General features: G+C 39.1%; 1 protein-coding gene across 1 annotated transcript in view; it reads left to right on the forward strand.

Moving 5' to 3' along the window:
* The window catches only part of LOC144071990 (solute carrier family 23 member 1), a 55,740-nt gene that overhangs the window by 23,666 nt on the left and 5,478 nt on the right, over positions 1-26,596 (forward strand). Inside the window, exons 3-11 of the mRNA XM_077597534.1 lie at positions 978-1,109; positions 5,439-5,596; positions 7,565-7,745; positions 10,072-10,253; positions 14,282-14,399; positions 15,998-16,154; positions 18,728-18,981; positions 21,358-21,522; positions 24,361-24,469. Of these exons, the coding sequence (XP_077453660.1) occupies positions 978-1,109; positions 5,439-5,596; positions 7,565-7,745; positions 10,072-10,253; positions 14,282-14,399; positions 15,998-16,154; positions 18,728-18,981; positions 21,358-21,522; positions 24,361-24,469 (1,456 nt within the window). The remainder of the gene's footprint in view (positions 1-977; positions 1,110-5,438; positions 5,597-7,564; positions 7,746-10,071; positions 10,254-14,281; positions 14,400-15,997; positions 16,155-18,727; positions 18,982-21,357; positions 21,523-24,360; positions 24,470-26,596) is intronic.

Consider the following 26,596-nt stretch of genomic DNA (forward strand, 5'->3'; position numbering starts at 1 on the left):
AGTGTCCCGCGCCTGGTGCTCATAGTTAGCTGGGATAGGCCCCAGCATTCCCGCAACCCTTGTGAGGATAAGTAGTACAGAAAATGATGGAATGGCCCATTTAAGTATGATGGTAATGATTTACATTTGAAACTTAATCTTAAAAAATAATTTTCTTTTTCCACACAAACATTTTCAGTCTGCTTTGACTTGCCACATACTATACTTTAAAGTATGCCTATTCTATAAATAGGGTAATTCCTGAATATTGCTTTATTTTGCATGTACTTATAAATAGCCACGTAGTATTGCAAAAAAGTCCAGAGTCAATTAACACTCTTAGCTATGAATGTCTTAATGTCTGTAGCAAAGTAAAATGGGGTGTCGCTTTTTCTGATAAGTGAGGTACAAGTTGGACGCAGCTTACTTCTCAATATTTACCATTCTTTTATACAGCTTAGCTGCAACAACTTCCAGCGAGTATTTGTTTTCATGATGGCAAACACCTTGCCCAATCGAAACAAATCAAAAGATGAAGTAAATGACTAAATAAGTTCTGACCTGACTGCGGTAAACATGCTGTATTTTCAGCGGGCCTCTGAAAAAAGACTCTGGTATTGATTTGAGACATGAAGCAGGCAATAAGGAGCATGGGGAGCCGCTGATGTGCTCCTGTGAGCAGAATTCATACATATGTCATTGCCTCTGTGGCAAAATACAGCCGAGGTGGAAAGTTAGGCAGACCGCAGGGGCTGAGAAAACCTTAACAGTGTGTGTGTGGGAGTATGCTTTTGTCTTCCTTTCTGCGTATGCTACAAATCAAAATGAATTTTTGTTCATACGCTCGGTATTTGCTTTGCACTGGGCCCACATGGCACTGACACCAATCCATATATCACGCCAAGGCTCAAGTCTAAATAAAACCTGCTGTGCTGTCCATATTGTCAGGTGGGCTTCACCACTGTTTAATATTGCGTGTGTGTGATTTGATTTCTAAGGGCAAAGATGCTGACGAACAACCGGCGGTAGACGTGACCGCTCGGCAGGAGAGCGCCGACCCAGCTGTTGACTTGGTCTATGCACTCAACGACCGGCCACCCTGGTATCTCTGCATTCTTCTCGGATTTCAGGTACATCGACCCCCTGCAGTTTTTACGTCCGCACAAGCCTCTGAAAAATTATACATTAAGCCTGGGTTGAAAAGGCGCGACTCAGATGGACATACAGTTGTGGTCAAAAGTTTACATACACTTGTGAAGAACATAATGTCATGGCTCTCTTGAGTTTACAATTATTTCTACCACTGATTTTTCTCTGATAGAGTGATTGGAACAGATACTTCTTTGTCACAAAAATCATTCATGAAGTTTGGTTCTTTTATGACTTTATTATGGGTTAACAGAAAAAGTGGTCAAATCTGCTGGGTCAAAAATATACATACAGCAACACGAATTAGCAATTTTGGTGACTTAGAAAGTTGTGTCAGTGAAATGAGCTTCATAGCATGGCCTCTTAACTTCTTGTGAGTGATTGAGTGACTACAGATGGTGATTTCTCTGAGGCCATTTTAATAGGGCTCATTGGATGCAAACGCCCACAAACGCTACAGTGGGAAAGTCAAAGGAGCTCAGCATGGATCTGAAGATTCAACCGAGAATCACCAAAAAGCGGATCTGCCAAGAATTAGAAGCTCCTGGAACACAGGTGTCTGTGTCCACAGTCAAGCGTGTTTTGCATCTCCATGGACTGAGAGGCTGCCGTGCAAGAAGGAAGCCCTTGCTCCAAAAGTGGCACCTTAAGGCTCCACTGAAGTTTGCTGCTGATCACATGGACAAAGATAAGACCTTCTGGAGGAAAGTTCTGTGGTCAGACGAAACAAAAATCGAGCTGTTTGGCCACAATGCCAAGCAATATGTTTGGAGGAGAAAAGGTGAGGCCTTTAACCCCAAGTACACCATGCCTACCGTCAAGCACGGTGATGGTAGTATTATGCTGTGGGGCTGTTTTTCTGACAATGGAACTGGTGCTTTACAGAGAGTAAATGGGATAATGAAGAAGGAGGATTACCTTCAAATTCTTCAAGACAACCTAAAGTCATCAGCCCAAAGATTGGGTCTTGGGTGCATACATCAAAAGTGGTAATAGAATGGCTAAATCAGGCTAGAATTAAGGTTTTCGAATGGCCTTCCCAAAGTCCTGACTAAACCCCATTGATAACTTGTGGACAATGCTGAAGAAACAAGTCCATGTCAGAAAGCCATCAAATTTAACGGAACTGCACCAATTCTTTCAAGAGGAGTGGTCAAAGATTCAACCAGAAGCTTGCCAGAAGCTTGTGGATGGCTACCAAAAGCGCCTAATTGAAGTGAAAATGGCCAAGGGACATGTTACCGAATATTAGCGCTGCTGTATGTATATTTTTGACCCAGCAGATTTGATCACTTTTTCTGTTCACCCATAATAAAGTCATAAAAGAACCAAACTTCATGAATGTTTTTGTGACAAAGAAGTATCTGTTCCAATCACTCTATCAGAGAAAAATCAGAGTTGTAGAAATGACTGGAAACTGAAAAGAACCATGACATTATATTCTTCGCAAGTGTATGTAAACTTTTGACCCCAACTGTACATGTTTTTGGTCAATTTCAACCCTGATGTACACTATTTCCAGGTCACGAATGTTAACATTTGTGTTCCTAAAACTACAATTAAGGAATGAGAAATTACCTTGAATGACTCGCTATTATACTGACTGACAATTTCCTATTGAGCATATTGTACCAACCCACATGATGATGTCGTGGCTCACTTGCCTCACTTGGGTGCGAGCAAGCTTGGGATGGATTCTCGCTCGGTGACGGTATGATTGTGAGTGCAAAAGTTGTATCTCTCTCTCTCTCTCTCTCTCTCTCTCTCTCTCTCTCTCTCTCTCTCTCTCTCTCTCTCTCTCTCTCTCTCTCTCTCTCTCTCTCTCTCTGTGCCCTATGACTGACTGGCGACCAGTCTAGGGTGTACTATGCCTTTCGTCCAAAGTCAGTGGGGTTAGGCTGTGGCAATGGAGGATGAATGAATGAAAGTTGTACCGAGTGACTAACAACTACTCAATTTTTTAAGCTATAAGACACACCTAAGTATGTCTAACCAGCCAAAGGATACATAATGGAGATATTTTTTTTAACATAAACCAAGAAAAACATCAATCAACAGGAGAATAAGGGCATTTGTTAACATAACAAAATTTTAGATCACAATATCCTAAAAAACAACGGAACATGCTCTCAGTGGTTAGAGAGAAGAAAAAAAACAGTTGCACTTAAGTATTAGTTGCAGGACCACCCAAACTACAAAAAATGCCTTATAGTCCAGAAAATCTGGTATGTACAAAGAGTCTTCGGTTTTTCATGGTTCTGTTTACCAAATGTTTTTTGGAATACATGAGCCGAGTAATCGGATGCTTTGAAACATTTTGTAAGTATATGATTTGATAGATGAATAACAACTTTGAGATTATATTTTCAAATCTTTTTCACTTAACCATAACACCAGGCAAAAGTGGTTTGCAATCTCAGCTTTTGATGTTACAAGGCCAACAAGAAACTCTTCTGCCAAAGCTTCTTTTTAAATGCGCATATGCAGCTGGTGCCCTTGGAGCAAATTAACGATCGTAGCGTGGCTGCCTCTCTGGTTAGTTTAGACCTAAACATCCTGTCTGCATTATTTACACATGGAGCCTTTTTTCGTAACTCTTGCTTCTCAAGCGCTCAATCGGTAATGAAATAAGTGAAAACTGACCTGAATTTTAAATATTAACACTCAAAGAAACGTACATGGATGATGAGATCAAGCCCAAGTGGAAAGTGAGCCCCATGCGGATTATGAAGTCATTGTAAAGTTTCACCGCTAATTACCTATACCCAAAATACAATTTAACATTGCAGCACAACGTTTGGTAGGAATGATCTCTTGCGTCTCAAGAGGCCTTCCCCAAATTTTTGGGGGACATTTGACCATGTTAACGTAAAGATTTGAATGTAATATTTTTACGTTGAGCTATTTTGGCATTTAGAACGGAGTTAGAGTGGAGCTCAAGAAGAGATCATTTCAATTTTTCTTATCAAGGAAAAAATATTTTGAAGGTGAAAAAATAGGGGGCACAGAAATCGGATTTTGAAACGGAATGACCGGCTCGAAATGGCATGTCCAATTGCCCTGTGGTATTTGCATAGTGTGAACACGGAGCATTGACAAGATCACAAGGCTGTGGCTTTGAATTATGATAACAGCTTGGCCCCACTTTTCAAAAACCTGCACTTAATCAGTCAAAAACATTGTGGAGTTTTACAAAAACAACACATAAACACTATTTGGAATGAAGCCCCTGAGAAACGTTTTTATGCGTCCATCACTGTATAAACTGTAAACTAAAAATGTTTGAATTGAATTAATCCATCTGCCAATTCATGCTGTGTCCCGTTAAAAATATTAACGGCACAACTAATGCTGTTACACACAAGATCTATGTTTTTTAACCTATTACAATCCAGAGCCATTTTTCTGGAAGAAAAATGATGTGGATTACCAGCCCACAGCTTCAGAGGCAAGAGATTTCAAAGTGTTTGTAACAATGTTATCACCGTGAGTTAGTCTCATCTCAGTCTTGGCTTGACTCGGCATTGTCATACTCAATTCTTCGAAAAGCTTTCAATGAGGGAGTTTTCGGAAGATAGGATCAAATAAACCCAAACGTGTCGTAAATCAGTTTCCATGGTGTTTGGAACAGTTTGCAATCTGAAACTTCGATTTAAAATGCAGTTCCAAATAGGAGCCGATCATGGAAAATACAAGGTCTTCATACCGATCCCTCCATTTAGTAGTCTTTAGTAGTTATTCTTAATAGGGTGGCGGGTGAAATGCAATCAACTGAATTTTGGGGAAGACACCGGGTTCACATCTTGGAGTCGTCACCAGCCAATCACATGGCACATAAACATACAGACAGACAGTAGAGCATACCACGCCAGACTCCGACATATGGGCAATTTAAAATCTTTATGAAGCCAATATGCTTGATTTTGGAATGTGGGAGGAGTACGAGAATTAAAAGCAAACTCCACACACATGGCCCTGCGCACCAGATTTAAGGCCTCAATTTCAGAACTAACCAAATATTATATTTGACCTTAAATCAAAATAGAATCTAATTAAGAACAGAAGAACTATGTCGGAGCTGGTCATTTGCATCAATGACAATCCTCAGTAATTCAACAAATAGCCAATTGAATAAATAAAGTCACAATGGCTAACAGACTTTTTCTCAGGGCTGGAAATGCAAAGGACCTAGTAGCCAAATACTATTGCAAATGGAAAGAAATTTGGATATGGTATTCTTATTTTAATCACAATGAGCCAAGAAAACTTTGTGATGATTTGTGCTGTGTTTTTGTTACATTTTATCGTAGCATTACATTCTGGCGTTTGGCGGCATCATCGCCATCCCGCTCATCTTGGCCGAGCCGCTTTGCATCGGTGACAACAACGTGGCCAAAAGCCAGCTCATCTGCACCATCTTCTTCGTTTCTGGTCTCAGCACGCTACTTCAAACGGGGATCGGCATCAGGTAGAAATTGACTGAGGTTGAATAAAGGACGCATTATTTTTTTCCCTTGTCAGCTTTTAATATGGTATAGTAAAAATACTTTAACATAAATTGTACAACTCACGACAATGGAATTGTTATGCCTCCTGGATTCCAAACTTGTTCTAAGACTGCTTATAAGCACCATAAACATTCAAAAAAAAACTAAAAACTAAAAAAGAAAACCCACCACCTGTTGGTTTCCAACTAACTACCCTAAATTATCCACTTACTCAAAAAATCAAAATGAGAGTCTGAGGTCATTTACTCCAATAAATGATGGGGGGTTTGCAAGGAAAAACCTCTTGACTTCTTCTGTCATTTTCTTCTATTTTATGATCTTTACCTTCCTTAAATCTTAAAGGGGAAATATGACAAGACTTTATCAACTGATTTCAATTACATTTGCAGCTTTGGAAAAATAAGCATGCTCAAACACAAGAGGGACAGTCGTTAATCCAGTTTAACATTTTTGATCTACTAAGTGCCTTGAGTCGGTGGAATGGCAGCTATATTTCACTCCTAAAAATGAAGTTGGGTGGACATGTCATATCATTAAATAAATCTTTGTCAAGTGCAGAAATTATACCAAATTCCTGGGCTCCAACTCTAAAGTTCACCCAAATAACCACCAGTCTACATCACACTGTTCCAGGCCAGTAGTAGACACACACACATATATATATATATATACACACATGCTTTCTTAAACTTCATATTCGGACAAATGTTGCAAATCAATCATGAGAGCTTCCTCTCTCTGGTGCCACTAATCATTGCCCTAAACAAGATGTTCAATGTGTACGCAGCGTAGCGCCTATATATGTCTATAGAACTCCTGGGAGCAGTTAAGCACATCTGCGGGGGAGTGAGGAGATGATGATGGTGGTGGTGATGAAGGATCCATCTTTATAAATGCACTACTGCCTCCCCCATAATGGCGCACAACAGAGTCGGTATGACCTCCCTACTGAAAAAAAAAACTGCAAATATGGAAGGCTTTTGTCTGAGATGCCTGCCTACGCAGGTCGCGAGAAGCCAATGCTCAACATAAATTCAGAATCAGTAAAAACTTTGGCCACGTTAAATGTTTACGTGTTTGCTTTGCATCCTTTTCACGTTGGCCATAGGGCCAAGGCAAATGAGGTTAAAATAAGAAACTCTTCAGTAGACGTACAATTGTTTTTTAAATTCTATAATCTAATCAAAATTAAAACTTTAATGAGAACATAATGCATTTTATTGACCTTCTCTAGTTAAGTCCATAAATAAATCAGGTTACTGGAAGTGTTGGTGGTAAATTACTTATTATTAATTCCGTTTTAAAATAAAATCATAAAAAATGGGACACTATTTAATCAGGTCTCCATTAATGTATATACTTAAATGATTGACTTTTTCCCAATTTTTCATGGTAATTTATTTCCCTTCCTATCCAAAAACTAATTGACCTTCCCTTCTTTGGTGAATTAAATATCTCTTGTTCCCATAAATCACAGACTAGAGCGGACTGTCATTTACAATTTAATAGCGTAGCTTAGTGGGTTTTTTTGGTGGTATAATGTTGCTGGAGCTGAGCTGTCATTGCAGTACTTAATGCGAATTGTACCTTTTGACATTATTAAATATATGCACACTGTGACAGTTGCTTTCAACATGGAGTACATACAGTAAAGCCCGGGTGGAAAACTGAACCTCTGGGGTTGGGTGGAGACATTTTGCTGGACAGTGTCTTCTTTTTAATGACCTGTGTGAAATAGGCGAAAGAAATACTTTGCTGGCCCCCACTACTACAAACTCCCCGAACACTACAAAAACCACAACTCTCATCTCAGTGAAAAACATAGCAGTAGGCCCAGGCACTAGAGTGACTGTTCTCCTGTCTATACGTGCCTTGCCTTTGGCTTACATCTAATAACATACCAACATATCATCTTCATCCACCCTTAGGCTGCCAATTCTCCAGGGTGGAACCTTCAGCTTCATTACTCCTACCCTGGCCATCCTGGCACTGCCCAAGTGGCAATGTCCTGCCCAACAGGAGCCCGCCATGTTGTCCGCTCACAACGCCAGTAGCCCATTGCAGATGGCGGAAAGTGGCGATGAAGTCTGGATGTCTCGAATGCGTGAGGTAAGTCCAGCATGTTTACAGCTCTGGACTGACATGCAACATAAACAATGTAGAGCAACCACTCTGACTGAGACGGAGCCGCTTCCAACAGAGTTCACATCTGTGAATAGAAAGTCAATGTTTTTTTTTAATCATTTTTATGTATAATACCTTAACTAGAGTAAATGATGCTATGATTTGAGTCATGTAAGATACATGACTATAGGCTACAATATGGCTGAAAAATACCATGCAATAGCATTGAATTAATTCATTCATTTTCCAAAGCACTTGTCCTCACTAAGGTTGAAGGGGGTGCTGGAGCCTATCCCAGCCAACAATGCGCCCTGAATTGATGGCCAGCCAATCGCAGAGCACAAGGAAACGGACAACCATTCGTGCTCACAGTCGAACATAGGGACAATTTAGAGTGTTCAACCAGCCTACCCTGCATGTGTTTGGGATGTGGGAGGAAACCGACGTACCCGGAAAAAAAACCACGGAAGCCCGGGGAGAACATGCAAACTCCACACAGAGGACGGACCTCGATCGAACCCTCGATCCCAGAACTGGGAGGCCGATGCGCTAACCACAGCCTCACCACGCCGTCTGGCATTAAATCATTTTGCACATTTACTTTAAAATAAGATCAAATTGTGTATCGCGTCAAAGCTGGAGTTAAGTTATTTTTTTACTTTTCTCAAGCGGTGGACTGCAAAGTCCGACTTTCTGCTTTTACTGGAATGCACCACGAAAGTAACCTGACATGTTTTCTATCCGTGAGAAAAAATTTCATGACATACCTGATTCCTCTCTTCCCTGCGTGCTCAAAGGGTTTCGGGTTCAAGACCTGAATTCCAACCGGAAAATTACTCTTGTCAACTGTTGCAAGAACATTAGGTATTTTTGCAGCCATCAATCTCATCCTGAACAGTTTTGCAAAACATTTTTTCACATGAGCGACCGTGCTTTCAAGTATACTCAGTGAAGGGCCATAACAACCACATTTTTCAGATTTTTTTCACTAATTTGTGAACACTGCGGAAAGAATCACAGTATTGTACACCATCAAGACTGACTGGATATAAAGTTATAGTTTTCAATCTCTCACATTTCCCTGTATCAGATTGTATTTGATAGAATCATATTGAATCCAAATAGTTTCAGTTTACTCTTTTTTTTCCCGATGTATTTTTACAAATAGAGAAAAAAATGCTGTAAAACAGTTGGCTTCTACCGCAGTTTGTTTTGATTCTGTTGGACAGAGGACAGTGTACATTTTAAAACAAGGTGATGCAAGAAAACATAACAAAAACACAATAAAATGAATACATGCAACATGGCAAATACAGTGCAACAGATGAAAACAATAAAGACGAGACATGACCAGACGGGTCTGGGCACATAGTCCTAGGAGTTAAAAAGCTTCCCTTGGGAAGGCGGCCCCGACTGAAGACAATTTAAAAATTTATATTGGGCTTATGAAAATGAGCAAGTTAGTACCAAGTTATGTGCCAGGCCCACAGCCGCAACAGAAGCATAGCATGGTGGAAAATTACTGGAGTGGAAATTCACTGGTAATCTGTGAGCCATGATGGAACAACAACTTTATCTGCAATGGCGACCTTGTTTGGGAAATAGGTTCCAATTTCTTCCAATAAAAAGAGACGCAGGCCACACGCATCCAGCGAATAATCTGAACCATGAATTTGTTATAGCTAACATCCTGTAGTATTACGTGAGTCATAAACTTAAAGTGCTTGTGATGTTCTTGAATAAAACAACTTCAAATTGTACCTGCTACATTGCTCGTTTTTGATAATAATTCAGTGATAAATGAAGGGAATATTTTGAGAGAATGGTGGAAAATTTTGGAGGACAGCCAATGGACCTTTTAAGAAATATCGTGTTGCGGGAATTACATTGTGACTTAATCAGATTTTAATACAGTATGATGATTTGCGCTGGCATGTCTATAACTGTCAACGCAAAATGATTTATTTCGAGTAAATTTGTGAACGTATAATAATCGCATCCTAATTTGAGTTAATTCCCCTGTAATTGGAATGAATCACATCTTAATTTGAGTTAATTACCTTGTAATTGGAATGATTCATATCATATCTAGATAGAGCCATTTCATAATTGGAATGAGTCATCTTACATTTGTATTTAATGATATCATCATGGATCGTTTCGCAACATCATTGGAATTGCTGATGTTGTCATGGCTTATAATTAGATAGTCGTCATTTGACGCATGATGTAAATGGACCAAATCATTTTACAACTCGCAGCAGACAAAGGTGGTTGACGGGTCTTATTTGCTCAATCCCTCCTTCCACAGATCCAGGGAGCCATACTGGTTTCGTCACTGGTCCAGATCACGTTGGGCTTTACTGGCCTGGTGGGATTCGTGCTGAGATACATTGGACCCTTGGCCATCGCGCCAACTATCAACCTCATTGGACTGTCACTCTTCACTGAGGCCGGCAAGAAGTCAGGTGGCCACTGGGGGATCGCTGCTCTGTAAGTCTGTACAGCTCATAACTCATTTGAACTAAAGTAAAAAATGCTAATACGTAGGGTGACCATTTTTTAAATTTTGTGATTGTCTATTATGAGCAGAGCCAAATACACTTCAGCAAGCCATAATTGACAGTAAAGAGAAAATCTCACATTTTTGGCTATAAACTAGCTCTGTTCATTGTCCGAGGGTTTCTCAGAGCCAAACTTTCCCTGGGAAAGATGCACAAGTGTAATTGCTACCAAATTAGAAGCACAGACACGACAGGGCTGGGGAATTATTCAATAAATAGTGTTTTCATCTTTGCGTTGTGATAGATGGACAGCAAAACTGGCAAAGGTTCTTTGAGCACTTTTCTGGATTCTTGGTTAAATTGAGACCATCCCCTTGTTACTAATAGGATGAGATCAGTTTCTTTCTACAGTAGTCAGACATATAAATTGTGTAAACACAATTTCCTAACCAGGATCCTATACTATAAATTCGGACATCTTCAAAGCATGACAACAACAAAAATAACTCTACTGTGACAACATGCAGAAGTCAAAACCACAAGATATATAAAATAGGGAAAAATTAAAGCTGGAGAAACCTTTTCGACAAAAGCTGATGCCCCCATTCAGTTTTTAAGAATTCCTTGACTGTGGTGACTGAGTGAAATTTCAAGCGGTAATCTTTGTGTGTGCAATGACAAATGCAGCAATCTTTCCTCTTAAGACACAGGAAATACATTCACGATGTGCTGTCAACTCTCTTCCTTTGCTGTAGCATTGCAGCGGGTCCTTTCCAAGTGGAGACCTTGAGTGAGGCCTCGGGTCTGCTTCTTGTGAAGGCGCCGCTTCCGTCTGTGGAGAATTTGCGCGGCAGATGAAAGGTTTATGCAACTAGGGCCGGGGCTATACATCTTCCTCCCTGTGCAGCAGTGTGATTTCATGCTGTTTTTTTCCTTTCCATTGACTTTGGTGCTGAAAACCGTATGCCATTCAGAGGGATTTGTCAGAACTACCGTATTTTCTCGAATATAACACAGATTTTTGCTATATAATTAATTCCAATAGATGGGGTGCGTGTTATAATCAATAACTAAAATAAATTACAAATTTTCGATCGAAAAAAGCATTGTCAAACTCACTTTGACGCACGGACATTGTGCAATTTCCAACTTTGAATTCAAAATACATGCATATTAAAGATCGTCAAGCCTCACAAACATCACAATCCTGCATTAATAAGCTGGAAAGTAGAATACTACATTGTAGTGTAGTACGTACTTGTATTTAGAAATATGTCCAGCGGGGGGCAGTACATTCCCTTGTTACATGTGATAGTCTTTTCCATTGTGCATATCTTCAAATCATTTATTTATTCAATTTGTATGTTCCTTTTCTTGTTTGAGAATGACAATAGATATTTGAATTAAAACATGGTATTGTCAATTGAAATGTAGTCAATGTTCAAGGAAGTCTAAAAGGTATTGCAACATAACATGTCTACATGATATGTTTGTCCACTCTGTGTATCCCTTTTCACATAATAATCAACTAAAACTTTCACAGTATTGTCCTAAAAACCAATACCCCTCACCCAACCCCCTTCATATAACCCTTCATCTATTGTCCTAAAAATCAATACCCCTCACCAAACCCCCTCCATATAACCTTTCATCTATTGTCCTAAAATTCAAACGCATAACTCCACCAACTGCACGACACTCGACACGCTCGTACCTGAAGATTTCTCTATCCAGTTTTGAACAAAACAATCGTGAAACGAAGAAAAAAAGGTAAGATTTCTGATTTTCGTTAGCGGGAAATTTTAGGTGCGCACTATATTCGATTACTGCGTTTTTCCAGATGTTTTTGGCCCAAAATTACCTGCGTGTTATTTTCGAGTGCGCGTTTAATTCGAGAAAATACGGTAGTCATTTTGTCAATTGGTTCTGGAGGCAACAGCTGTAGATGCTTAAAAAGGAGCCTTTTTATTCAGTTTGTTTCCAGCTCCAACCAAACAACGTGTATTTGCACTAGTGGCCATTTTGCGATGCTTTTGAGTGCCCCTGGTGAGAGGTGCATTCCAGGTAAAGGTACGGTAAAGGTAGCTAATGTTGTAAAATTGAGTGAGTTGTGTGCATCTAAACAAACCCTTCCCTGTTAGCCATTTAAATACCAGATAAACCCAGTGGAGGAATTGCCAGGGTTGGCAACTTTATGCAAATTGGTGGCACTAAGCAAAATGTAGTCTTTCATTACTAGAATAGTCTGTGCCTAAGTCATTAGTTATTTGTTTAGCTAAGACTAAGGCAATGTAGACTTTTGGTTACTGCAGCTTACTGTATTTTGTATTCTTAAAAAATGTACTGCTGTCTGTTTTTGCAGGCATAAAAAGTGTTTTTTTAACTCTTTAAACCTGTTTAGAGGTTTACTCAATAGTTGACTGACTCGGATGTTGGTAAACGTTGGTTAAAGACTTTATCCGTAAAATACATTCATTTATCCCACAAGGACTGCAGGGGTGCTGGAGCCTATCCCAGCCAAATGTGGCTAGGGGAATTGGTTTCCAGCCAATTGCTCGGCACAATGATATACCGAATATGCACACACTCATACCTAGCGACAATTTAAAGTCTTCAACCATCTTAGAATACATTTTTTCGGTATGTGGGAGGAAACCGGAGTACCTAGAGAAAACCCAGGCAGGCACGGGGAGAACATGCAAACTCCACACAGGAAGGTCGGAAACACCGGGGATTACCCCTCGATCTCATGCTAACCACTCTCGATCATCGTGTTGCCCTGCCATGTAATACATGTTTTTCTCATTACCAATGATATGTTTTTTTCTTCTCCTGTGTAACTTGATTCGTGAATCTTATCTTCACACAATCCATTCGTACATAGGAATTCTCACAGATGATAAAATGAATCTTGAGCCTCGACACTCTCCAGGTTGGATGGAAATTTTGAAACAAGGAACAGTAATGTCGAACATTGTTATTTCCTGTCTTAAAAAGGTACGCTGGCAATGGTAATTCGTCATTAAGTGATAAGGGCAATATGTGATGAGTTGCTGTAACGAGGATGTCATTAGCTGGCTTTCCTGTTTCATAACGAGGAATTGTAACAGCATGATGCAGGGCACACATGGTCGACATTAACTGCTTTTCTTTCACAAATCTTTCTTCACAATTTCGATATTGTCCAGCAAAAAGTCTTGCTTGAATAATGGCAATTCCCTTTCTTCAATCAATGACTGACTCGCATAATTCAAGCCCAGCCCTCAAACAGTCGTCCCAAAGCCATTGAACAGAGTTTGAGTCGACCTTCAGGTATGCAAAGGTCATTTTTTGTTTTGGATCTTGACAGAACATATCCCAGGGAATATTTTACCACCAGGTCCCAGGCAGAATGGTGTTCTTTAACATCTGCAGATGTGATGCTTGTTACCAGATCATTGAGACATAATACATCACCCAAAATCTCACCCCGTTTCAAACTATTTTCCCCAAAGGAGGCAATGGACATTGAATTACGGATCTGCTGCAGGGGAAAGGCCTCAAACTAATATTTCAAGTTTATAAAATAAATATGCCTTGTAAATTCGATATCCCACAGAGAAAACTGCTGTGAAAGACCCTGCCAAATTTCAATGCCAGAAAGCAAATACATCGTCAAGTACATAAAATAGGCTTCAAAATGTGTTGTTTTTAAAGGCCGTGCTCTGAAATTACACCCTGCTCAATTGGCTATCAACCCACCGACAAAAGCAACGCCACATTTCAACGGAACATTTAGCTGAAATTTAAAGAATTTGCTGGGTTTCACACATTCAAAGTATGGCCAAAGAGTTCAATTAGATTTGAAGATTTGGTTTTTAGGATTTTCTTTATGATTTGAAGCCAACGTTCATTTTTTGATTTAAGGTCTTACATGAGAATTTGAATTGGAGGTCTCAATCCTAGGTTAGCAGAGTAAATGAGTGTGGAAACTGGCAGTAACCCGTAACACCTCGCTCTTGTTTTATGTGTCCGCAGCACGGTGTGCCTCATCCTCCTCTTCTCGCAATACTTGAGCAAAGTGGACGTACCGCTGATTGCTTACAAGGACAAAAAGTGGAAAGTGTTTCACTACCCTCTCTTTAAGCTCTTCTCGGTGAGTCACCAACTTCCATGGTTGCACTCCTTTACCCTTGGTGTGCCCTGCAATACGACCTATGACGCTTTTAAACTTCTGTTGAGTAACACACACACACACACACACCTGTGATTCTGGACCGACTCCCGAAGTACATCAAGCGTGAATTTTTGGAATGCACCTGGCTGTAACGACACTGTTACTCATGGAAATGATATGACTGTTAGGCTGAGTGCCAGAGTTTTATCTTTAAGTCCGCTAAGAAGTCTCTGAGTCACTCCCGCTCCCGGTGTTCAATGTTTGGATGGCAAAAGAATATAGACAAATCCAACTAATCTTTCTAGGCAAACTTTAATATCACTGTGAGTCACCAACTTCCATGGTTGCACTCCTTTACCCTTGGTGTGCCCTGCAATACGACCTATGACGCTTTTAAACTTCTGTTGAGTAACACACACACACACACACACCTGTGATTCTGGACCGACTCCCGAAGTACATCAAGCGTGAATTTTTGGAATGCACCTGGCTGTAACGACACTGTTACTCATGGAAATGATATGACTGTTAGGCTGAGTGCCAGAGTTTTATCTTTAAGTCCGCTAAGAAGTCTCTGAGTCACTCCCGCTCCCGGTGTTCAATGTTTGGATGGCAAAAGAATATAGACAAATCCAACTAATCTTTCTAGGCAAACTTTAATATCACTTGCACAATATAATTTCAGGTGTGTTGGCATGAACGAAAAATGCTTTTACAAGCAACCCTGCAGGAGAAGCCAACGCCCAGACATGGCCGCATTGCAACAAATCACCCCATCTGAATAACTCCACAGTTTCTTACTCCCTTTCCCCTTTAGGGCCTTTTGATATAGATAGAAAAGAAAAATGATTTTCTCCTATCACAGCTAAACTAGTACTTGGAAAAGTTTATAGTAAAGCCCAGCCAAGGCCCCTGGAGTTCTTCATGTCATCAGCTCACTGTTTGACCCCATACAAGAGGAAACAAATTAGGTTTTCAAACTCAGGCTATTCTTCTTTATGAACGGCTCACAGCTACTTGAACTTAAAAGCCTTGTGTAAGGCTAAAATGATGGTTAGCCTTGCAAACCTCAATCAGAGTTTCAATTTAGATATTTTATACTGGGTTACAGTTTAAACAAGGGTTATGTTCAAAATTTATTTGAGAAAATGACGGAACTCCATATTGTTTTTGATGCCGGGTCATCAGTACTTTAAAAGAGCATTGAGTACCTACAAGGTCTCAATCCGCTGTACAAATGAAAGCCACGTTACCGTCCAATCGTGGTTTAAGGCAAACTCTGAAAAATGGGATATTATAATTGTTCCCAGTGAGTCGAAGTAGCTCTTATGGTTTTAAAAAGAATATGGCTTCCTAGAACCTGCGTATACCTTAATCTCTAAACGCCCCCCAACCCTCCTTAATCCTGTACTTGCAAACAACACATCATGATAAAGTCAAAAACAAAATCCTGCAAGTCAAAATAAAATATTTCAGTGGATTTTTTTCCCCTTTAGCTTATGATACTCTGCATCTGATAGCTGTGCTGTCGCGCCATGCATGTCATTGACACGAAATGTCTGCTCTCCATACACCAGGCCTTGTTTGGAATGTGTGGTGGCTGGCTGGTCTGCTTCCTGTTAACCATTTTTGACGTGCTACCATCCAAGTCAGATACGTACGGCTTCTCGGCAAGAACAGACATTAACCTAGATGCTGTTGCCGACTCACCCTGGTTCCACATTCCTTACCCAGGTAACTCCCCAAAAATGACTACTTTGTAGCATAAGCGGGGTTGATGATATACTAACTTGCCGGGAATTTTGGATGACGTCACCATAAACATATCGGGAATTTCAGAAAATGAGGATGTCATTAGAGCCATTTCGAGTCTATCCATCCATTTTTGATACCGCTTTTCCTCATTAGGATCAGTTGTGTTTTAGAACACATTCCAGCCAACTTTGGGTTAAGGGGATTAAACAGATGGATTACAAATCTAAACAATGGTTACCATAGTCAACATACCAACTGAAATGCCCGAAACAAACTGCCCAAAATATAAAGGCAAAATCGAACATCAATGTGTTAATAGAGCGTAATGTATCACTTTTTGAGCCAAAGTGGATTTTGCTGGAGAGGATTAAAAAGGACACAACTGTTGAAAGCAAATCAAAAATACGAGGGAATAGTATTGCCCCAATCCACTTTGATAGCTTCTGTGATAATTGGACAAATGAAACAACTTTTACAGCTGTGTGACAGTGATGAGGATCAATTCTGTTTTATTTTATTTTTTGCTCAATCTACCACAGGCTGTCTTGAATCTGGGAGGTTTTAATAGAATGGTAGACTTTTAAATGAGACCCATTTAAATACAAAAGCATGCCATAAAAGAAGAAGGCACTCTTTTAGGCAAAAACAAATGGAGATCAGTTATCTTACAAAAGATGACAGTTATAAAAAAAATTATGGCTAGTAGTAATTGCCTGACTAGATTTTTGGGATAATAGGTATTGGCAAAATATGAAAGGGTAAAATCAAATAAAAATGATGGGAAAAACAAAACAAACCAAAGACCAAAATGTGTAATGAGTCACTTTTTCTACAGGCAAATGAATGGTAGCGCACAGCAAGGTCCTTTTATATGGTTGGAAAAGGAATGACTTTCAGCCAAATATTTAGGATGCTGATATCAAGAATTTTGAGGCCAACCTGCTCAATTTGATTTTAGAAGGTAAAAAGTAACAAAAAATTAGATCCGATGTGGAAGAGGGTGCTCGTTTGTTTATACTCAAGAAATTCTATCAGCTACTTGAAAAATCATGATCGTTGCCACAATGTTTTCAAAGGCTATGGAACTCCCACTTTGCCAAAGAAACTGTCCCCAATATAACCACAAATTATCATGCTGGTTTTGTTCCCATTGGCGCTGCATCTGAAAGGTCCTTAAGATTGTTTGCCATTGATTAAAACAATCTGTCATTACTTTGTGAATTTAAGGGACCTTGACAACTCAATAAATACATTTTTTTTAAGTCATAGGTCTTTCCAAACCAATGTTATTTTTCAGATGTATGTTTGCCAGTGCCACACAGATATTGTAAGATTGATGTGAATAAACAATTACAATAACGTCAGCGCAGTACATGGAGAATTTGAATGTCAGAAGTGTTGAGGCAGGGATTCGACAAAGTGCAGAAACAATCATGGAGGGAACACATGAGGATCTCGTTTAATCTGAAACACGATGCAATGATTCCATCAATCGGTTAACTCTGTAGCAAAGAAGTTTGCAAGTTTCCGCTGCTTGTAATGAAGATGAGCAATGGAATGCTGCCCGCTTTCCAGATGTTGGTATAAAACATCAAATGCTGTAGTTTTTGCATTGCTAGACCACTTTTAAGTGGCAGATGTTGTTTACTGCCCCTCGCTGTGGATATTCATGATGGCTTTTCACCATTGGCAAATGCCTGTCCGGGATATGACTGATTCATCATATTTTTTTTAAAAAAAGAAGCTTTTCAGTGACAGATTGCATGTACTAGTGATCTACGACAAATACATTTACAGGGATTTCCTGTGGAACGTCACAGGGATCACGATTACAGAAGAAAACATTTTTCGCAGTAACTCAGGGATTCACAAAGCTAAGAATTTATTCATTTCAATATTTTCCAGTCTATAAGTCAGTTTTTTCATAGTTTCACCAGGGCCTGCGACTTATTCATTTTTTCCCACTCTGACCGGCAACAGCTTATTTTTTTATTTTGTTAGGCTGTATTTATTCAAAGCACAGCGAATGTGTTACATTAACTGGTGCCTATTTTGTCTGTTGTTCCCAATGTTACTATTTAATGTCAAATGTTTGTTCTCGTTTTCTAATTCATAAAAAAACTGCCACCCAAAAATGCAAATTATTCTCCAGTGTGACTTCGATTTATTTCCCCTTTTTATTGTGCAATCTTTGGCTAGTGCAACTCATACTCAGGTGCGACTTAGTCCGAAAAATGTAGTAATTAAAATGACAAAAAAAACCTTAGATTTTATAACAAATACTAAAATCTTATTTCCAATGTTGGGTAATTTGCCAAAACAAAAGCATGATTTACTTCCCAGAGATATTCCAAAAGGTCAAACTAAAAGGAATCTGAACATTTACGATAACATGGTATCCCAGGAGTTTCAATTGGCAGGCCTTTTGTTGAATCTAAATGAGCAGATTAAAGACACTGAACAAATATTCATCGTGTGATTATTCTCACTAAGCACAGTTGGCCTGAAGTCTATTGAAAATAGACGTTCTAAACTTAAACCATTGGTTATAGGTCAGTGGGGCATGCCTACTGTCAGTGTCTCATCGGTGCTTGGCATGATGGCGGGAGTGTTGGCGTCTACCATGGAGTCCATTGGCGACTACTACGCCTGTGCAAGGCTGTCAGGCGCTCCGCCCCCACCGACCCACGCCATTAACCGTGGCATTGCAGTGGAGGGCATCGGCTGCATCCTCTCTGGCCTCTGGGGCACGGGCAATGGGACCACCTCCTACAGTCAAAATATCGCTGCACTCGGAATCACTAAGGTAAAGTGAAACTTTGCCTATTTCCTGTTGCCCAGTCGTGTGATTGTGCGTGCGAATGGTTATCTGTCACTGTGTGTGCCCAACAACTGACCGGAAGACCAGTTTGGGGTGTAGTCTGGCTCCTGCGCCAGATCAGCTGAGGGACACCCCGGCACCCCGGTGACCCTGACAATTATAAGCAGCGTTGAAAATGAATGGATTTGTTGTCATGGCTTCCCTTTTTTTCACCGAGAGTGGCAAAACCCCCAGCGACGAGTAACAAAGAACACTGCTAAAGCAGCCCTCCTAAAACGTATAGACGACATATTGTATAGATTATAAATTTTTAAAACATAAAACATTTATAACACATCCTCACATATATAACCAAATCTCTGTTCCCCAAATAGTTATGGTATTATTAAAATAGTTACAATAATATCATGTCAAACTCTTCTTTTAGTATTGCATTAAAATTAATAAACTATAGCAAGAAAAAGGGATGCTTCCAATTTTTCTGATTTTTCAAAAAAAGCTCAGGGCTTGTCGTCAGAGTTGAAAACCTCTTTAATCACACAAGTGAAAATTGCAAAGCTCATCTCCCACTTGTGGTGTCATCACGCCACTATAATTGTGAAAATAATTGTATTGCAGTGCACTGTACAATTTAGATGGGATTTTGATGCATTCTCGTAAAAAGCTGAGTGATTTAGGAGTACAAAAAGATGTATTTTTTTTATAAATGAAAAAACTTCAAATAGATACCAATAAATTCGTGAAGAGTGAATTATGATTGTGTGGACTACAAATCCTTGTTTGTAAGAAGAGATAACGATAAAATCTTGTTTTTTATCTTGCTTTTTTTTTCAAATCACCTCCAATCACCTGAAATTCATTTATTTTTAGAATGACACTCACAGATTTTTACACACAAATTAAATGATAGAATCTTGTAAAAGCATATAAAACAATCAAGACTCACAGAGATCCCTAACTATTGAAATTGTACAAAAAAATTATTCATGTATCGTTGCCGTTCAGCATTCTTAAAAATTCATAATGTCACAAGAATAGCAGAGCGAGCAGTCGGCGTATACCTCAATGGAAAACGAGTATAGTCCAAACTTCCATCTATCGAATTTAGAATCCCACGTGATAGGGGGCCTTTAAGGGTATTACCATCAAACATTTTTTGACATTTTATTACCAGGGATGTTTTAAGATTTTAGCTCAGGTTGTGTAGCAATTATTTACAGTTTAAGCTATCAAAAGAGGCTATTCTAGAATGTAATATTATCTATTCACAACATGTTCTTTTTCACTGAACCAAAAAACAAACACAAGTACATGCAAGTTCTTATCACTTTAAACACAGCTGCACTTCTCTAATTTCTTCTTGGAAGTCAACTAGTTCTTTCCAAAGGCTTTTCGTCACAACCACTCAACAGTGCTAAAAGCTTTGCACAGGACACTTCAAGGACATAGTTGTTTGGTTTATGAAAAAGTTGGCTTGTCAGTGACTACATCTGCCTATTGACGTATTTGTAATATCAGAAATGTGCTAATGGGGCTTTTGAGGTGGGATTTCTGCGCCGCTCACACAGTAATGCTTTGACCAAAATAGAGAGATAATATCCAGTGCAATCTTGTTAGTTACTGTTTTGAGCAATATATTTTAAACTTTGCACAATACTTTCAGAAATTGAAATGCATTATATCACTTTATTACTCTCTGAAGAAAGTATTCAGTTATACTACTAGCTACGGTATTTTTCGGACTATAAGTCGCACCTGAGTATAAGTCGCGCTAACCAAATATTGCACAATAAAGCGGAAATATATGTCACACTTTTGGGGGGAGTGTTGCGAAAAATGTGGTTCAGGCATGGGATTGTCCATGGTTTAGGGTAAAGGTAAGGGTTGATTCGGGTTGGGAGTTTTTAGGATGTTTATGGAATAGGAAGTTCAGGTTAGGTAAGAATCAGGAAGTTGGGAGGTCATCAAGGGGTTGCGCCAACCACACACTTTGACTTTCATTATTTACTTATCTCCACATGGGAATGATTAGAACAAAGGAAAGCACCGCTATACATTTAATGCAAATGCAAGGTAATCATGGGAAATACAACCGTAATCCAAGACTGCTATTGTCAAAACCTCCTGACTTTTAATTTGAAACTTTAGCTTTTGTACTAGAAACATTCTTTGTCAGGCCACAGACACTTTATATTGTATGCGAAGCCACCGTGAGGTAAAAAAATAAAAATGTTTAGTCAATATTTGATAAACTTGACATGAACCAAATTTTGGAAGCTTGCCAGAGGCTTTTTTGGTATGTTTTTTTAAAATAATTACTTGCAGCTTATGATAAAGACTTATCTTCTCTGTGCATCGCAGGTTGGCAGCAGACTGGTGCTCCAAACGACTGGAATTCTTATGATTGTTCTGGGAATCTTCGGGAAGTTTGGAGCCGTCTTTATCACCATCCCAGATCCGGTTATCGGGGGCATGTTTCTGGTTATGTTTGGAATGATCGCTGCTGTGGGGATATCCAACCTGCAGGTAAAATAAAATCACATTGTTCATTTTTCATTGAAATATGTTTGCCATTGATTTACACACCACCTGCACACAGTAAATAGCTTGAGCTTTTGCCTTGATTTTTGGGGGGGGGATAATATAAGAAATGCTCGTGAAATGATAAATAGTGTGGTTTGATAGAGTCGTCAGTGTATGGCCAGCAACCAAGGGTGTACTTCCTGGCTGTGGTTGGCTCCCTTGTGAGGATAAGCAGTTCAGAAGCTGAAAGAATGAATTAAAATAGCAGTTTTACCTACACTTTTACAATGCCCAGAGAACATTACATGGTCGCAGTCATCCATACCGTGCAAGTCGTTGATATGGGAACGATTTAGCATTCAAATGTCTTTCTCAAGGTCACTTGAACAATGGACAATCAGAAGTGATGTTTAACTGTTGACATCCTGGGCAGTAAATAACCTGCTAATGAATAATATCCTGGACTACGGGTCTTGTAACCAAAGAGGCAAGAAAAATTGGAGTGATTTGACAAGACCAGACCTCAAACGCCTCTGCCTCCTAATCGTCTCAACTACTTGTCAAATTAGTGAAGAAAAGCCATTGCTGCTATTTGTTGAATCCCTGGGAAATCATATCCTTAGAAAAGTTGGTCGATGTCCCAATGTCATGATTCCCCACAGCATAGTGAAAGTTATTCCCCTACAAGTCATTCATTAAAATAGTAAATCAGATGTTTACAATTTGAAATGAATTATACTGAGGATTCTAAAGAACAAAAAAAGTTACTAATTTTAAGATTGGAAGATGAAGGATGCTTAGATATCAAATAAAACCTTGAAACACCATTTTTTAAACACAATTGAAATTTCCTTTAAAATAACAAATAAGAAATAGGAAAGTTTTTCTAAAATTCAGGAGATTGTAGCCTATGGCAATGCAGCATATTTTATCAAACAAACTCACTTAACCCTGCTCATTTACTCCCGCTGATATTCTTTAAGGATTCCCACGATGCCAATTGCATAATAAATATAGACCAAAGATTATTTAAACATGCACTGCATTGCAGAGTTTTTGTAGGATCATACCCAGATATTTCTTCATGTCTGTGAAATATATGACTTTTATTGGTAATCATTCTCTGAGGTCTACAATGAAGCAATTATTGCGGACGTGGAATAATGGTTGACTCAAAAACATTCCAAATCCTGAGATGACCCTTTTTACAACGTTGGCACTCTTCCTTAGTGTCCTCATTGATTCTTGCGAGACTGTACCATCCGTACATTGAACATCCATCAGTAGATTAGCTCATTCATTGCCATTGACAGTTCTAGATATCAAATCCATTTGAATTGGGAAGTCTGGCATAAGTGATCATCTGTCCAATGCCCAATCTTTTTTGACTAGGGGCCTGGCGGCAATCAGCCCTCCCAGTCAAAACGGATTGGACGTCAATGGTGGCTGATGAGTAAAAGTATGATCCTGAAAAAAAAAGATTAAAAACATCTCCCTAGTGTGTGTGCATGTTTAAAAAAAATCAATTCTACTTTCAAACCATATAGCTACATAGGAGTTAATCTTATAGCATGAAGTTGGATACCACATGCTTAAAGCGAGACCTTGTTAAGATGACATTCTATAGACGACACCCATGCACGCTTTTGTCTTTCAAAGACGTGGTATGAACAGACACTTTGTATTTTATCACTTCAAGAGAAATGATTTGCAGGCATTTGAAAAGAAATTATTTGCAGACATCTAACAGTAAGCAATAAAAAATAAAAAATAAAAAACGTCCGCCCCACATCATGTGGAAATTATTTGGACCCGGAAAATAGAAATGAAAACTGAGTGCAGCAATTCATTTGGATGTTTTCAATCCTTGCAGCAATATTTGAGATTAGTGTCCCGGTTCCCAGAATTCTTAGCAGCGGGGAAGCAGTTTGCTAAGGAGTTCCATCCGGAAAAACAAACACAAAAATCACAAAATACTTTTTATGTCTGTTTGCAGCCTTTATTGAGACCCACTTGCAATTCCACTGTGACCAACTCACGCAACTGAGTTGCATAACGGCTCACTTGGTGTGCATGTGTTGAAAAGTTGAGAAAATTACAGAGACAAGATGATTGGATGATACAAAGAAGGCACCCTAACATGACAAAAATACTTGTAGGAGTAAAAATGACAGAGATGTTTTAGGTCTAGGTCAACATTAATATGAAAATGCAGTGTGATATTTTTCATTTAAAAAAGCACTGTTTTGAACTTTAGATAATTGTAATATTGGAATAAAAGTAACATTTTATGTAGTTATAATTGTGAAAAATCCCAGAATTGTTTAAATAGCTAAAAATAAAAAAAATAAAAACAACCGCGTTTTTTCTGTAGAGAGGATTGTATGGTACTCTCATTATTTATATTTCAATTATTTACTACTGTATAATACTACTTTGATATTGATTTGAAGAAAAATAAAATTATGGCTTTTTTCAATTGAAAACTATATATCTCTTTAGATAAGAAAATATTTTCTTAGCCCTCAACAATTAAAATTTCTTCAAGTTTGGGTGACAAATACTAATTTAGATTGTATATTCTGTACATTTTACATTTGTCTTTGATTATTTAGACTTTCGCAGAATTACTGCTGAATTCATTTTATTGAAATTTATTCTATAATTATTCTCACAACATCAACTTGTTCAAAAAAAAATACAAGTTTATGTCGCACCCATAACACAACTTCTATTAAATTGCAGAATGTGAATGTAAGGTGAAGCTATAAGATCAATATAATAATTTCCATCGACCAATATAGTTGGTTTGCTGTAGTTATTCTCTTTTTATGTCTCCAGTATGTGGACCTCAACTCATCTCGTAACCTTCTGATCCTTGGCTTCTCCACATTCAGCGGCCTTGTGTTACCGACATGGTTTCACTCCAACCCCGACATAATCAACACCGGTAAGACAATCCTTCTTATGACCCAATTTCAATGCAATTAATTACCAGTCAGATTTTTTTCCCCTTGTCTTAAACTGTCTTCAACATATTAATGCTGTTTTTAGACACCAAACAAAAGAAATATGTTGGTTGCTGAAGGTAACCCTGGATAATATTAAACGTCTAGAATCTGTTGCCTCTCAAACAAATAATGTAGGCCAGACAAAAATGAAGAAATAACTCTGGAGCATGCTAAACAAGTGACCGCTTGTACACATCAAACAGGAGCTGCTTGCCATAAAAGAGAACTCTAAAGCATGTGTAACTCACTTAGTAAACATCAGACAAGTCAACCAGGGTATATGCTGAAGGCCCTATGACTCCCAGATCTACTGTAGATCCCACTCCCTCCCATTTCCGAACTTCATTTATCCCACTGTCATTCCTATTTTGTACATATCTGACTTTTTTCTCGAGGCTGCGTAGCATGTTGATGAATGGGCGTCTGGGCTGGCAGATTACCTCGGCAGGATGGCAGCGGTGGTGCCATCCTATAATCTCTGTAAAACCCGAAAGACTTCCCAAATCCCACGGGACCCAGATGGCAGTAGCTGCTTACTCACCTTTGAGAAACCCAATTTCCCAGATTTAAAAAGCCTAATTGCCTTAACGTCTATTTTTCATCTCTTGTTTGTTTGGGCTGAAGTGAGGATTTTGGCAAATGTTTGTAAATCACTGACTGCCTTGACCCCAGCAGCTTGTCCACTAGGGGACGATGAAAAGCCCTTTGAGTATTAATTGGATAGTCAAGGCCATTTACGCAGCTCTATAGATGAACAACTACCATGGTACCTCTACCTACGAGCTTAATTTGTTCCGGGACTGAGCTCTTATGTGGATCTTCTCGTAACTCGAACGAACGTTTGTTCCAACCCTCTGAAAAAAACACCAAAAACAGGATATTGGATTGGAAAAAATGTTTTATTTCTTCTAATTCGCCATCTATTAACAAAGTAACACATAACTAGTGGTTTAATAGTAATAAAATGTGTTTAATAGAACTAAAATTAGACGGATTTCGCGGAGGGTAGAGACAGCGACATACACTGAGGTGAGGGGGTGCTTTCCACAGCGACGCACTCGTAACAGAACAAACAAATTTAAATTAACTTGGACTAATATATACAGACACACTCAAACATACGTTTAATATAACTTTACACAAAACTGAATTCTAATTTTGTTTTACATTTTTATACCTTCTGGCCGGGTTAACTGTTTGCCACGCCTCCACCCTCACGTTCGCTATCGATGGTCTGTTTGCTGTTGTATTCCCTTCAAAATATTCCGAAAATGATGCACACAAATGTCCTCACAATAGGATAACGCACGACCACTTGCCAACGAGAAGTAGTCTTGAATGAGCGATCGCTCCGCTAACGGGAGCTAACAGGCTAAGGGGGGGAACAAAACACTGAAAAAATGCAGCTCAGCCTACCCACGTATTGATTGTGGCTAATGAAGTTTTATTCTGAGAAAGGGTGCCAGTGGCTATCGGTGTTGTGTGCACGAGTATACTTCATTACCCAGAAAGCCCTCTTTTTGCCCCCGCATGCGCGTTGTGCGTTTTCTGGTCCATATGTAGGTGAATCACGTGTGAAGAAACCGTTCAGTGCTCGTAGATATCTGTTATACACGAAAGAGATGCGGCAAAAAAGACTGCAATGATAAACAGCCTCTCATGTCTTGGCCACCTGGCTTTCTCGCATCTCGAAAATGTTCTCGTATCTACAGATAATTATTTGCTCAAAATTTTCCTCGTATCTCGAGCTGCTCGTATGTAGAGGTGCTCGTATGTAGAGGTACCACTGTATGGGGAACCAGTTAAACTACGCTTTCTTCTTTGTAATACTCTTTTACAAGATGTTACTTTTGCAAATCAATTATCCAATGTTGGCATATTAGTATGACATTTAGATGTTCCCACTAATTAGTGTACACTGGGAACAAGGGGGAAAAACAGGATATTGTCCTTGTAACATAAAAAAACATACAACACGAAAGAAGACCTACATTTATATTTAACCATGTTTTATTCTAAAGTTTGTACGCTGGTTGTGTGTGTGTTGTCTGCCAAGGGGGCAAAAT

Source organism: Stigmatopora argus, chromosome 3, assembly GCF_051989625.1.
Source record: "Stigmatopora argus isolate UIUO_Sarg chromosome 3, RoL_Sarg_1.0, whole genome shotgun sequence".
NCBI lineage: Eukaryota > Metazoa > Chordata > Actinopteri > Syngnathiformes > Syngnathidae > Stigmatopora > Stigmatopora argus.